General features: G+C 40.7%; 2 protein-coding genes across 2 annotated transcripts; both read left to right on the top strand.

The window, feature by feature from the left end:
* Positions 1-2,762: 2,762 nt before the first annotated feature.
* Positions 2,763-4,817, top strand: LOC125314283 (putative calcium-transporting ATPase 13, plasma membrane-type). The gene has a single exon (XM_048276238.1). It carries the CDS (start codon positions 2,763-2,765, stop codon positions 4,815-4,817), a length of 2,055 nt encoding a protein of 684 aa, XP_048132195.1.
* Positions 4,818-12,376: 7,559 nt separating this feature from the next.
* On the top strand, positions 12,377-15,384 carry LOC115733585 (calcium-transporting ATPase 12, plasma membrane-type-like). The gene is made up of 5 exons (XM_048276237.1): positions 12,377-12,556; positions 13,070-13,140; positions 13,552-13,609; positions 13,674-15,180; positions 15,287-15,384. Exons 1-5 carry the CDS (start codon positions 12,377-12,379, stop codon positions 15,382-15,384), a joined length of 1,914 nt encoding a protein of 637 aa, XP_048132194.1.
* The last annotated feature ends 4 nt before the right edge of the window (positions 15,385-15,388 follow it).

Here is a 15,388-nt window from a genome sequence, read left to right as displayed (position 1 = left end):
CGCGGTGAATCAACCTCCAATTCAGCAAAAAAAAGAAACAAAAGCACATGATCCTGTCCAATTGACTTCGTGGTCACCATCATCTTTTTTGAGGACGGATCACGGGGTCAATGGCGTGTAGCGGCTCGGAAAATCAACGCGAGATCTCTATATGACAAAAGCTCATAATTAGAGATACTCGAACCGATCCACGATCGTATCCACGACTCAGCTAACAGCTAGACAATAAGGAAAGCCGTTCGTGAAGTTGTACGGACCGCACGTTTTAACTCTTACTTAATCTGAGATATGTGAAGTATGAACATGCTACCCAATTCTTCCATATATCAGCGGAACTCAAAAGAGTATCTTTACACTATTATATGTCGAGGGGAAGCTATGAGTAGATAATAATACATACAGGCAAATATAAAAGCCATCACTCGTATCGATATAAAAATGTCAACAAAAGGACACTTTAGTATCAAAAGTTTCAATCGGATTATTTTAGTGCTAAGTTTTTTGAAAAAAGATCACTTAAGTGCCAACTCCGATATTCTTTGTCGGAAGTCCGACGTGGCACTTTTTTTATTAATATACGATGCCGACGTGGCTGCCAGACGTCCATTTTAAATTTAAATTTTTTATTTAAAATTAATTTTAAAAATAAGCTGAAAAATTTTAAAATTTCTCTGTTAAATTTTCTTTTTTAAAAATCTAATTTTCTTTTTAAATTTTTTTTATTTTTCCTAAAAATGCCTCAGTGGTGGGAAAGCAAGAACGTGGCTAAATGCGCTTTTTCAGTTTTCTGCTCCCATTGGTAGGTACCAGTCTTCACTCATAGTCTCATCTGCCCCACAGAGAGAGAGAGAGAGAGAGAGAGAGAGAGAGAGAGGAACCTGGAAGTGTGGCTAGCTTTCTTCTTGCCCGTTGATGAGCGTGAAACTCCAAACTGGGATGTTCTTCCTCCATGTCCTATCGAGTCATAAAAGTTCCGAGTGTGAATAACCCATATTCGTTCACAAGAATACCTGTCTTCATCATCTAGAGCAAGGATGTGCCAAAGAACAGCATGTATTGAACAAACAGAAATCAGTAGAATTGTCTCTTAGGCTTCTCAGTGGCAATATGGTGGAAGCATTTTCTATTCAGAAGATCAACTAGTCTCAGTTGCATTCCATGGCTACTGGGTTATAAAAAGCATTGCAAAGTGTCTCTCAGTCAATGAGTCAGTTGATTGAGAACTTGAAAGCTACTTTCAGGGTCTTACTCATTAGTACCAACAATGTAATGTCTAACCGATTTATTTACGTCACATGTTTGAAGCCACAAATCAAGTTCCGACCATCGAATCTATGCTTCACGGAGTTTACCACTTTTGAAAAAGGAGCATACTGGAAGCACTTCAGATTTGAAACTTCAACTTAAATTGAGCTATAACAAGGTTTGCCAAAGTCCAAACAGAAAATCAATTGATAAGTGTAGTGATCCTTCAGGTTGTACTAGTTTTTAAAGCATTACAGCTACAGGGTAACTAAGACGATCACACCTTTCTATTAAAGGGACAATGCTTGAATTCTGAATAAGTGAAATAACCCCAGGTCACCTAGTACTATTGTACAAAATCTAGGACACTTATTGGCAATCCACAATGCATCCGATTACAAAGACTGAACGTCCTTTCTTTTTCTTATTTTGCTACACCAGAACTAAGACATGTCATTCTATGTAAGTACGTACGTATGTATGTATGGATGTACGTATGTATGTATGTAGGTATGTATGCATGTATGTATGTTGCTGATAGAACTTGTCTATTCATGGATTCATTAAAAATTGCTTATTATCCTTTGTACAAATCAGATAAGCACATATTATTTGGGCTTCGGAAATATAATTGAAATGCAATTAAGATATTTCAGATAAAAATCTAGAATTGCTATGCTGTGATACCATTTAAGCTGTGAAATAATATAGCTTATGTGGAAACATTGGGAAGAAGTTTCTAAATCTGAAGTAACATATTCATGTATTACAGAGCACAGAATTTCCGGGTACTGGATTCCCAGAGCTAACACGTGAAGATATTGCTAAAATGATAATGCAAAAGGATTTGACTACTTTACAAGGATTTGGAGGTGTCCAACGGATAGCACGAGTCCTTGACAGTAACACGGTGAATGGAATTCCAGGTCATGAGGACGACCTCCATCGCCGACGTATGGCAATCCTCAAACCCAAGTTGGAGGCTCATAACAGAAACTTCATCCACTTCCTCAGGAAATCTTGCAACAGTAGCACCATTTTCCTCCTAATTTTGGACATTCTCTCATTTGCCTTTGGGATCAAGGAGAAAGGACTGAGCACAGGTTGGTATGAAGGGGCTGCTATACTAAGTTCTGTCATTCTGATCGTCATAGTCCAATCCATTTGTGAATCTCCGGATGAAAGTTCACGTCAGCTATCAACAAACCAGCTTTGGCAAAATCAGGAACCGAAATTTCGTGTTTTCAGAGGGGGATGCCCTCAAACTATTTGCATCTCCGATGTCCTCTTCGGAGATTGTGCAATTAGAGAAGGGAGACCAAGTTCCTGCTGATGGTTTGCTCATACCCACTGAATCCTTGGAAGTGAATGACAAAGCTGATCCCATCATCAATGATCATAATCCATTCTTGTTTTATGGTTCCAAAGTAACTGATGGTACTGGAAAAATGCTGGTGACCTCAGTTGGTGCCGAGACAAAGTTGGGAAATATGTTGAGCAGAGCTCAACCATAAAAAATGCCACCAGTAGAGGAGCAACTCAGAAAGCTGAGCACTTCGACACAAATAATCGGTATTGTCATCTCAATAATCATCATTGTTGTGTCGTTCTTGCGGTTCATGCTCCAGAAGGAATATGATAACTCAGGCCTGCCGGACTTCTCAGGGAAGTCACATACTCTGAAGGGATTATATGAAGCTATAAAGAGAGTTGCCCTGAGACCACAAGGGATGTTAACTATGCTGACTTCTTCACTTACTTTGCTACTAGTTGGAATAGCCGAAGGACTACCATTAGCAATCACTATTGCCATCACTTGCTGGAACAAGACGTGCACAATCACGTTTGCTCAAGAACCATCCGCAACTGCCACCATGGCATCAGTCACCATAATCTGCACCGACAAAACGGGGGGACTGGCATTGATCCCACAAGAAGTTGAAAGGTGCTGTATTGGTGGACAAGATATCAGTGAAGATTCCAAAATATCCATTCATGTTCTGGAGGCATTTTGGGATGGAATTGGCATATCATCTCTAATACAAGAGAACAGCCAAACCTCAGTGGATAACTCAATCCTTTCTTGGGCTGCAGAGAAATGGGGATTGAAAATGGAAATCTGGAAGGAACGTGTCAGTATCATTGAGTTCAAACAGCCAACCGAGAACGAGAACATAGTTGCAACATTGATTGGAAAGGACGGAGGTAACAGGCCTAGGTTCTTTCACTGCAAGGGACCTGCAACAACAATATTAGACAGGTGTTCACAATTTTATGACATTGAAGGGATAACAAGGTCCATGAATATAAGTAAACGGATGGATTTTGAAGGCATTATTGGGCAAATGCAGTCAAAAGGTCTTGAATCCGTCGCATTTGCTTGTAAGAAAGTTGATGACTCGAAGTCTGATGAAGGCAATCTAGTGATGCTGGGACTGCTGGGGCTGAAGAAGACTAGCAGGCAGGCTACAAGAACAGTGATAGAAAATTTTAGAGAAGCTGGAATTAAAGTACTGATAGTATCGAGTGAGGAGGTTTCGACACTTCAGGAAATTGCTAAGGTGTTTGGAGTAATACGGCCTGATGCAGATGCACAGGCCATCACGGGCGAAGGATTTCGGAGTAGTTCTGATGAAGATAGGATGGATAAGGCAGCTAGAATTTCTGTGATGGGGAATTCCCTACCCTCCCATCAGCTCCTTCTGCTGAGTTGTTTGAAAGATCAAGGACACACAGTTGCAGTGGTCGGAAACAGTACAAATGAAATTCCCATGCTAAAAGCTGCCGATGTGGGACTCACGTTTGAAACTGGGAGCACTGACATTGCAAGAAAGAGCACCGACATTGTCATCAAAGAATGCAACCTCACATCCATCTTGGCCATACTGAAGTGCAGAAGATGCCTATACAGTAACATCAGAAAATACATTCAATTTCAGCTAACTATGACCTTAGCCGCGGGGTTGGTACCCTTAATCACAAATGCCTCTTATGGACGTTCTCCTATAACGACGATTCAGTTCCACTGGGTGATCTCAATTTTGACCCCTCTAGGTGGTTTTGCTCTTTTGATGGAGCCACCTGGTGATATGCTTATGAAGAAATTTACACCAGGAGCAGATAAACAACTCATTACCAAGGCCATGTGGGTGAATATTATCATACAAACAGCTTACCAGACGTCTCTTTTGGCAACCATACAGTCTAAAGGGCCTACAGTGCTCAGGCTTAGCAAGGAGGTAACCAAGACGGTGATATTCAACAGCTTCTTCCTATGCCAGGTATTCAACAAATTCAATGCCCGAGAGCCTGAACAGACAAACATCTTCAGAGGAGTTCATCGAAGTAAATGGTTTTGGGTGGGTACAGTTACCGCTTTGTTGTTGCAGGCCACATTTCTTGAGATGGCACATATCATTGCAGGTTATCCAAGATTGACATACGCAGAATGGGGAATGTGTCTGCTTCTTGGTGTAATCTCATGGAGCATTGACTTAGCCGGAAAGTGCATCCTCCTCATGATTAAGAAGTGGATGACAAAGCCACCAGGTTCAATAGTCAGAGATAACTGAAACCTATCCTCAGCTGTCCCATAACCCGCTTGCAATCTTGAGGTTCTGCAAGTGATGGAGAAACTGGATAAGGTAGACTAGGAAGAGATGCATTATAGAAGCGAGTCAGACAGAATGACTCAGTTTAGTTTTGCAACTCACACTGACTAGTTGTCCAGTATTGCTCATTCAGATCACATCGTACATTATATTAGGCGCCATGACGAATGCCATCTATGTCTCGTAATCAATTTTTTTCATTCCAATTCTTGTCGTTTCTTCCTCTTTTCTCGTATTAATCCATGTAACCACCCCTCTTTCATTTGGTAGCATATATATTTTCTGCAGATCGCCTCTTATTAGCCCTTCTTTCGGGTCATAACAGTTAGTTTCTGGAAATTTCTTCCAAAATATCTGAAGTCCTAAGGAAGAGATCATCGGAATGTACAGTTTCATGCGCAAATGAGCAAGTAAAATAGCTGCAATTTTAAGAATCAGAGGTTAAATCAAATATTGAGGCCAAGGAAATGACAGCAGAAGATAATCACAAAGTTTTTATTAGGAGGAGGCTACCGAGAAATGAGTTTGGAGGGCGAATTGATGCTTACATTTAGGTGAAGTCATAAAAACAAGAGGAGCACCTGCAACTGAGCTTAGCTGAGAGTGAGACAGCAATTGGTTCGGAACACCCTTGCTATTTCGATTCTCCATCCCGTGTGTTCTCGACAACTCCTTAACAGACATCTCCGGGCTCAATGGCTCAATGCATTTTCCCCCGAAAACATTCATTAAGAATGCTGTTTTTAGCTCGAGGCTCGAACAAATTCGCCGCTTGCCTCGCTCGTCACCTAATTGCCAATGACATCATCAACGAAAAAATAGCGAATTATCCCCCAAAACCATCCAGTAATTCAGTATAAGACGCTCGACAAGGACCCTCGATACTTTTAGCTGGTGAACATCACCAGTTCATCTAATCAACAGTTACCAATAATGGTGTGGACAGAACAAGACGGTCAAACCATTTGATATTCAGTTCACCTCGGTTCTGTACTCAACATTCCCCCTTCCTTCTCATTCTTCTTCCTGTCGTTGATTCACTCAATCATTCTTCTTCATTTCGAAGAAGGCGTTAACTCTCAAACACGCAAGCAATATCAGATTACAGATCTTGAACTAAACCCAGTAGAAGGAACTGGCAAACCATCGGCAAAGGAACTTCAATGGAAGGCGATCGAAGTCCTTTGTTTCGAGCTTAGCTTCGATCCAACTCACTCGCTAACTGAACATAACCATTATACAGCAGAAATGTCGAGAAAATAGAAGTGCAGACATGAATTTGGGACTAGCACCTGCAAGCGAGCTCGGTTGAAGCACCAGTCGGTCTCATGAAGCTGTGAAAGTCAAACGGCCCTCTCCGTTTCAGGCGAGTTTGACCATGACCGGACACACTTTGTCCGAAAGACCAAACCTTATTTTCCGTTTGTTAGTTTAATAATCCCGAATCCGACGGTCAGTATTCCACTGATCAACGGCCACATACGTAATGCAAAGTTGTGCAATCACGGGTTGTTGTCCACTTTAATAGCCATGCAAAATCTCAAACAACGAATTCAAATGTAGCTTTCATTTCAAGGGTCGGAGGTATGAACCTTTTCTGGGACTGGGTCCAAAAAGATTCACATACAACAATTCGTGATTCTTTTGGTCATGTAGCCTAATTTCTGTTAGGGTGAGCAGAGTTTCGGAGTAAAATCGAGAAACGCACCGTAGGTATGTACCTTTTCTCAGATTGAGTACAAAAATATCGCATCTCGTTAGTCAAAACCTTATATTCAATACCCACTCTCCATTTATCGGCAGAAAGTTTTAGAAAAAAACGGTTTGTCTAATGTGGTATCATAGCACATTCAAATCATATCATTCCTTCGCAAAGTCATTACTCATGGTACTGGGTCCACAACTTGTGATGATATTTATAGGCCATGTAGCATTCTCCTGACCCATTCTAGTCGGGTGCTCGAGCGACACACTAAACTTTTGAGACTGGGATTATAAGCTAATAATTTTGACCTATCTTGTAAGTCACAATATTAGAGCATTCAAGAGGAGTTTTGAGGTATTTTTTTTTTTTCAATTTTTCATAGATGAGTTCTCTATGGGAGATTGTGTGGAAAATATTCCTGGGATTGCTTGGTTCTACTATTGGGACATACTTGAGGGCTTGTGCAGTCTGCTTGTAATTCTTTGAATTTACAAGAGAACTTTTGCAAATGCTCTTCCCGTGAACGTGAGTAATGAATCGAATCGCACCATGTAAGTCTTGATGTGTCCTCTCTATTTTCTATCTACTTTCTTTGAAATTGTCTTAGACTGTTGTTCATTGGTCTATTGCATGATCACCGAAAAAACCATAAATTCCCGTAACACACTCTAAAGGGAAAAAGCCACCAAAAATTCTAAACTACGCCTACCGCAACTTATTTGCCCCGAACTTTTTTTCTTGTGATACATTTACCCTATAATTTTTCTTGTGACATAGAAACTCCAAACGTATACCTATGTGACCCATTTGCCCTCCACCAAGGTTCCATCAGATAGTTTTGCAGCCATAATTACATCGTTTTCATTTCACTTAAGCCACATAGAGGTCATGCCAATACCGTTTGCTTTTTGGCGTCTGTGTAAACAGTTTTTTTAATAGTGCTCATTGACGAAGGCTATATGTGTAACATATGTATAAATTTGATATTTTTTTTTGTCATAAAATTTTTTTTAAGGCAAATGTGTTGCGATGGGCATAGTTTTGGAGTTTTGGTTATTTTTTCACCTGCTCTAAAATATTAAGTTAGAATCATGTGGCGGTCGGCAAAGTAGCGTAAAAATAGATACCAAAATTAGAAAATCACAAAAAAAAAAAATCATTGTTTCGTTTCAATCTACGCGTAAAATGACGTATTTTTCCACATGGAGTTAAGCAAGAAAGAAGATAAGTAACTCTCTCTACACTCACTTTATCTTTGTCTTGGTTCTTTTCTCGCACTTTTCGTCAAAATTATTTTAATTTGTTTTTATAATTCGTGAAACTAACTTACAACATGATACAACGTGCGAGCTATCAAAAATCATGTGCTTCTTCATATTTTTCGAGCTAGATTCTATGTAATTGTGATTTTTTTTTTGTCTTTGTAAAAAGAAAATAGCATGCGATTTTGACGAGAGTGGCCGTGTTAAATTTACTAAAATCAAAATAGCAATATGATGAAAAATAATGCGCGAAAACTAATCCATATCTTGCAAATAAATCAATGCGAAAAGCCCAGAGAAATAACAATGAACAATAAAGGACACTAGAAATTACGTGGTTCGGTTTAAATATCGATACCTACATCCATGGGAGAGCCAGCAAGAACAATCCACTATAATCGGAGAATCGGAATTATAATCGCTCAATACGCTCGTGTTTCCCGCACCTAGATTATACCAAAACCCTAAGTATTCACAAATAAAATAACTTAATTGGATATATGAAAACTCACGCGCAAATCTACTATGCTCAAGGCTCCTCGCGCGATCAAGAGAACGTCGCCTCTTTCGTTCGCCCTTATTTTTTTTTTTTCGTCTTCGCGAGTCATCCATCTCAGAGCCTCCCCTGTTCGCGACTTCAATCTTTTGTGCGGCACGGTGGGATCTTTTTTTTTTTTTATTTTGTGTCTCCGCAGCGCTGCTCTTCTAATCCCAGGAGTTCACCGTACAACAAAAAGAAAGAAATAGTATATATGCGTGGGTCCCTCTATTGGTCAAACCCTTGACCTAGCATTACTCAAGAAAGAAGTCGTGCACTTCTTTCTTTCCTATCGGATCAAGATCTTCCTTTTTCTTTTTATTACTCCATGGGCCCACAAGCTTATATGCCCTTCCTTTTATTCGCCCAAAAGGAAAACCGCCAAAGAGAAGTCCACGAAGTCAAATCTCGTCAAATCTTGCATATTTATCTCCGTAAAAATTCAAACTCGAGACATAAAAGAAATAACACAATATTCACAAAGTGCGTGGGAATTGACTCCTTTACTTGTAAGTTGTGACCACCAAGGTCGATGACAAATAACTAGAAATCTAAGTGAGCATAACGTTAATCATTTCTTTCATAATAAAGAATATTAGCACTGTTTCACAACCAAATTCTTTTTTTTTTTTGTTAAATGCGATTGACTTGATTCAATAGACCGTTATTTCGATGAGACTATCGCTAGGTAATACTAATCGCGATGCATGTACAAAATCGATACAAATAATTTGATTATACAATAGCTAGGTTGTTAATGAGCATTAAAACACTAGCAAAAAGCATTAAGATCGCCATTAAAAAAAGGGCGGGAAATAGACAATACCAAAAATCAGATACACCCCGATTACAATCTTACAATGAATTGTCAGAAATTCTTACAATCTCCGTTTATCCATTTTCATTATTATTTATACTGATATGTCGTAAATACCAAACAATGACCATTATAATAAAAGAATATATCATTTTCCGTTGTTGTGATTCATCAAACGGTGAATATAACATAGCAAAATCCTTGAATTTCATATCTTATTATATCTAATTCTATTTTATCTACAAATTTAAATGACCAAACGCAACCGTAGTGTATTTGCAAATTTTTTTGGCCACTCCTTTGGCCAAATGCTGGCATTGACAAAGCTTAAAGCCCAAGGTATTTTCAACATATTCAGAATGACATTTCCTAAGGTCGATAATTTTTTTCTTCCAAAACTACCCTCACCAATTTTTTTCTTTTTATTTATTTATTTATTTATTTTGCCCTTGCAAGAGCTATCCATCTTTTCCATGCAGATCGCCGGTGAAGCTCCGCCGAGGAGTTGCGTGAGGCCGGCGGACATCCGCCGACGTTGCGTGGCCTCAGCTGGGAGGGTTGAAGTCACGCGACCTTCTTGAGGGCCCGCCTCGGGTCGCTTCCCACAGTGCGCCCTTAGAAGACGGTCTGGGGTGGCCTGAGCCCTTCCTTAAAATGTGGGTCCCTTTAGTGACAGCACCTTTATAAATGCCCTAATGAGCTCTTTTCGTTGCAGCTTGCCTGGTGACCTAACCCTAATGCCATCTGTCTCTTGCGACAATTTTTGGGGCACGCTGTCGTCTTCTCACCTTTTGCACACTTTTGCCGTGTCATCTTTCTTTTCTTTTCTTTTCCTTTCTTTATTTTTTGGTCAATTTTCCCTTTTTCAATTCCCCCCTTTTCTCGAGCTCTGTATTCCCTTCTCTAAATCTCTCATCTTTGTCTTTAGCCCGCTAAAGAGATGGTGGAATAGGAGAGAGACTCAAAAACTTCTCTCCTCTCTCTTCCCCCTTCCATGTGATTTCCTCTCTCTAGCAGACTCCCGACTGAGGATTGACTGCCATTTTCATATTTTGCTTTTGCCCCCCAAACCCCCTCGGGGAAATTCCTCTTCCCCATCTCCGATCATGTCCTACGGGACTAAAAATCTATGCATCATCACTACGGGGTTCGGTGCAATTATGCTCAAAACTTTGAAAAATATCCATTCACTACTGGTCCGGTAAATATGCAAATGGAACGCAATGCAAAAAATTAAATATGAACGACAAGTCATTTTTTTTTGTAAGAATTAAAATTTAACTCCTAATTTTTATGGGAGATAAATGATTAAAGGAAAATCAAAATTTAGGTGTCGACACTTACAATCTCAATTTACACATTTTCATATTTATTTACACCAATGTATCGTAAATATCCAATGACGACATGATAATATATGAAAATATCCGGCTTTGTACTGTGATTCATCGGACAATATGCTTGATTTCATATTTTATCATATCTAATCTTATCATGGCTATAAATTTAGATGACCAAATGTAACCTTAGGGTGTTTGCAAACTTTTTTGGCCACTCCTTAAGCCAAATGCTGGCCTTGGCAAAGCTTATAGCCCAAGGTATTTTCACCACATTCGGATTGACATTTCCTAAGGTTAACAATTTTTTTTCTTCCAAAACTATCATCACCAATTTTTATTTATTTATTTTACTTTACCTTTGTAAAAACTATTCATCTTCTCCACATAGTTCGCCCGGGAAGCTCCGTCGAGAGTTACGTGAGGCCGCCTAACGTCTGCCGACATTATGCAACCTCGTCTTGGGAGGGTTGGGGTCACGCGACCTTCGCGAGGCACACTATCCTTCGTGGATGTCACAAGACCCTAGTAAGGGCTGCCTGGGGTTGCCTCAAGGCGTGCGTCCTTAGAAGACGGTCTCGGGAGGCCTGAGCCCTTCGTGAAGCTGGTGAAGGGTTCGATTTTATTTTTTTCAACAAAAAAATAGAAAAAGTATTTTACAAATAGAATATTTCTCAAAGTCACTTTACAATGGACTTTAGATTATAATTTAACAAACACAAATTGTACTTCGGAAAATTCCTTTAAAATCTTTTGCATTTCCTTAAAGGCTTTCCCCAAAAGCGAATCAAACACAACGGTAGTCATTCCAACTAATTTTTAACCGGCAATACAGGACGTGGCGGTCGTGCCACATAGCGTGGCGGTCGTGCCACATAGCATGGCGATGCCCGGTCACGAATGTATAAGTCTTATGCTAGTGCACTTCATGATTTCCCCTCATTTCTCCTCCTATCCACTCTCTCAGCCAAAACCCCTCGCCATTTTCATATGGAAGTCATGCACAAATATCTTTGTACTCCTGCCATGAAGCGATGTCCAACTCTTCTCGGTTTCCGTAAACGCGAGCAGATCGGCCCCTTCACGCGCATCGAATAAGCCTCCGATCCCGTCAAATCGAACTTTATCATACGATCCATTTTCGTGAAGTTGAGGATGGGATTAAAAGGTTGTCGAGCTTCTGCCAGACTCCACCATTGTGCTTTCCAATTTAGCGTCTGTCAGGCATTTCCCTGAAGGTCCCACGCGCATTTCAGCCTCCTTTTAGAGGGGCTCACCTCGAGATCCGTTCCCATGCACACCTTTGTTTCTTGTCTGCTAGGGTTCTTCAAGCATCTACTTCGTCTGGGTTCATCAAAGATGTAAAGTTTTCCTCCTTATCTTTGCTAAGAAGTTCATTGGAGAGAGAGAGAGAGAGAGAGAGAGAGAGAGAGAGAGAGAGAGAGAGAGAGAAGGGGCTCACCTCGAGCTCCATTGCCGTACACCCTTCGTTTGTTGTCTGCTAGGGTTCTTCAAGCATCTACTTCTTCTGGGTTCATCAAAGATGTAAAGTTTTCCTCCTTATCTTTGCTAAGAAGTTCATTGGAGAGAGAGAGAGAGAGAGAGAGAGAGAGAGAGAGAGAGAGAGAGAGAGAAGGGGCTCACCTCGAGCTCCCTTGCCGTACACCCTTCGTTTGTTGTCTGCTAGGGTTCTTCAAGCATCTACTTCTTCTGGGTTCATCAAAGATGTAAAGTTTTCCTCCTTATCTTTGCTAAGAAGTTCATTGGAGAGAGAGAGAGACAGAGACTATGTGCTTGGTAGGCTGGTAAGTGGGACTAGTTCTCTTTTTGCCAGCTGATCAACGTGAAGCTCCATCCAAAGATGTCGCAGAAGAGCTCGGCGGATTCCCCGGATATCGAGTCTCTGCAGGAGAGCATCCTCGTCGATGCAAATAACACTGATATTAAGACATGTGTGGTTGAAGATCAAGATGTCGAGTCGCAGCTGGCGCTCCGGGTCTCTTCGACAGCAGATGAAACCGTGATGGAGAAACAGCTTGGAGTAAGTAGTCTCAGATCATTGCCTTTTCCATCACAATACCACAAAGCACTTTCATAACAACTCACCACCAAAACATTTAACAAGGGATCTTTCCTATCTTTGTCTTGCTTAGAAGTTCACCAATCTCCGACAGATCTTTCATGTGATGGTGACATTCCCATTTCGAACCCAGACTGGTACTTCCTCCACGTCCTATCTAGTCATATAACTTCCAGCGTAATCAACCCATATCCATTCACATGATCACCCTCTTTACCATCTTGAGCAATTGTGCCGATGAACACGACGCATAGATGGGTAGGTAGCTAGATGAGATTGGTAGAATTGTCCCTTAGGGTGTGTTTATTTCACGGAAAATAAGCAATTTGAAAAACATTTTCCGAAAAATGATTGTTATATCATTTAGAAAAATTAGTTCGATAGCAATTTATGCCTAACTATTTTTGCAAGTGATGAAAAAAAGTTCATTTATTCATTTTTTTAAGCGACATAAGTGATAGAATTGTCCCTTAGGCTTCTCAGCAGCAACATGGCGGAAGCACTTCCTATTCAGAAGATGAGCTGGTCTCAGTTGCATTCCATGGGTACTGGGTCACAAAAAGATGTTTTTTTTTTCACATAATGAATCAGTTGATTGAAAACTTGAAAGCTACTTTCACGCTCTTCCTCATTAGTGCCGAAACTATAATCTCTAGGTCTGCTGCAACTGATTTCCATGAAGTGTTCTGAAGCCACAAATCAAGTCTCAACGGTGGAATGTACACTTGTCTATATATTTATGCATATGTTGCTGATAGCACTTGTCTACTTCATGCATTGATGGGCTTCACACATTATCTGTTATTCTCTGTACTAATCAGATGAGCACTTACCTTTACCAAAAAAAAAAAAAATCAGATGAGCACATATGATAACGATCACTAGAAGTATAGCTCGATGCGCTGAAATGATTGCAGATAAAGATCTGGAATTGCTGTCTTGTCATGCTTTTTAAGCTGTGAAATAGTACAGCAGCTTACAGGAAAGCACTGGGAAGAAATTCCTACACCTGAAGTAACATATATTTTTTGAGCGAAAAAAGAAAAATGAAAAGAAGTAACATATTCTGTTGCTGCAGAGAACGGAATTACCGGATACCACGGAACCAGAGCGGACACATGAGTTGGTCATCAGTATCGGGTGCAACAATCATGAAGCTACTGATATGGTGCTCAAAACTGAATACATTGTTAGGATGGTAATGGAAAAGGATTTGAATGGCTTACAAGCATTTGGAGGTGTACAAGGGGTAGCTAAGGCTCTCAACAGTGATATAGCCAATGGAATTCCAGGTCATGAGGAGGACCTCCGTCACCGACGCGCTGCAATCCTTAAACATGAGTCGGAGGCTCATAACAGAAGGTTCATTTACTTCCTCAGGAAATCTTACAATAGTAGCACCATTTTGCTCCTCCTGATTTTGGCCATTCTGTCGTTGGCCTTTGGGATCAAGGAGAAAGGACTGAGAACGGGTTGGTATGAAGGCGCCCTTACACTAGGCGCTGTCATTCTGATCGTGATGGTCCATTCAGTTTGTGAATTTCGGAATGAAAGTTCACGTCTGCTGTCGAGAAACCAGCCTTGGCAAAACCAGAAACTGGAAGTTCATGTTTTAAGAGGGGGACGCCCTCAACCTATTGGCATCTGTGATGTTATCTCGGGAGACGTTGTGCTATTAGAGAAGGAAGACCCAGTTCCTGCAGATGGTTTGCTCATACCCATTGACACTAGATCCTTGGAAGTGAATGACAAAGCTGATGCCATCATCAATGATCAGAATCCATTCTTGTTTTATGGTTCCAAAGTAATTGATGGTGCTGGCAAAATGCTGGTGACCTCAGTCGGTGCCGAGACAAAGTTGGGAAATATGTCGAGGAGAGCTCAAACGTCAAAAAGGACACCAGTAGAGAAGCAACTTAACAAGCTGAGCACAATGAAGCAAATAATCAGTGTTGTCATCTTGATAATCATCAGTGTGGTGCTGTTTTTGCGGTTCAATCTCAAGAAGGAACATCAAAACTCGGGCCTGCCAGACTTCGCAGGGAAGCCACATTCTCTGAAGCAATTACATGAAGCTATAATGAGAGTTGCTCTAAGACCATGCGGGATGTTAAATATGCTGACTTCATTCACTTTGCTACTAGTTGGGATAGCTGAAGGACTATCATTAACAATCACCATTGCCATCACTTGCTGGAACAAGAGGATGCTAGGTGACAAGACCTTTGCTCAAGAACCTTCCATTACGGTCACCATGGCATCAGTCACAGTTATCTGCACTGACAAAACAGGAGGACTACCATTGACGCCACAAGAAGTGGAAACGTGCTGGATTGGTAAAGAAGTTATCAGTGAAGATTCCAAGGTACCGACTTATGTTAGGGAAGCACTTTGCGATGGAATTGGCGCATCGTCTTTACTAGCAGAGAACAGCCAAACCTCAATGGATAACTCAATCCTTTCTTGGGCCGTAGAGAAATGGGGACTGAAAATGGAAACCTGGAAGCAAATTCACAGTATTGCTAAGGTCGAACAGCCAACCCACAACGAGAACATAGTTGCAGCATTGGTTGGAAAGGATGGAGGTAACGGGCCTAGGTTCTTGCACTTTAACGGACCTGCAAAAATAATATTAGAAATGTGTACACGATTTTATGACATTGAAGGGATACCAATGCCCATGGATGAAAGGGAAAAGGCGATTTTTGGAGACAGCATTGGGAAAATGCACTCAAACGGTTTCAAATCCATCGCATTTGCTTGTCAGCAAGTTGATAAAGACGATATAACGAT

The sequence above is a fragment of the Rhodamnia argentea genome, chromosome 3, assembly GCF_020921035.1.
Source record: "Rhodamnia argentea isolate NSW1041297 chromosome 3, ASM2092103v1, whole genome shotgun sequence".
NCBI lineage: Eukaryota > Viridiplantae > Streptophyta > Magnoliopsida > Myrtales > Myrtaceae > Rhodamnia > Rhodamnia argentea.
Note: the sequence above shows the minus strand (reverse complement) of the source record. Positions and strands in the feature narration are given on the sequence as shown.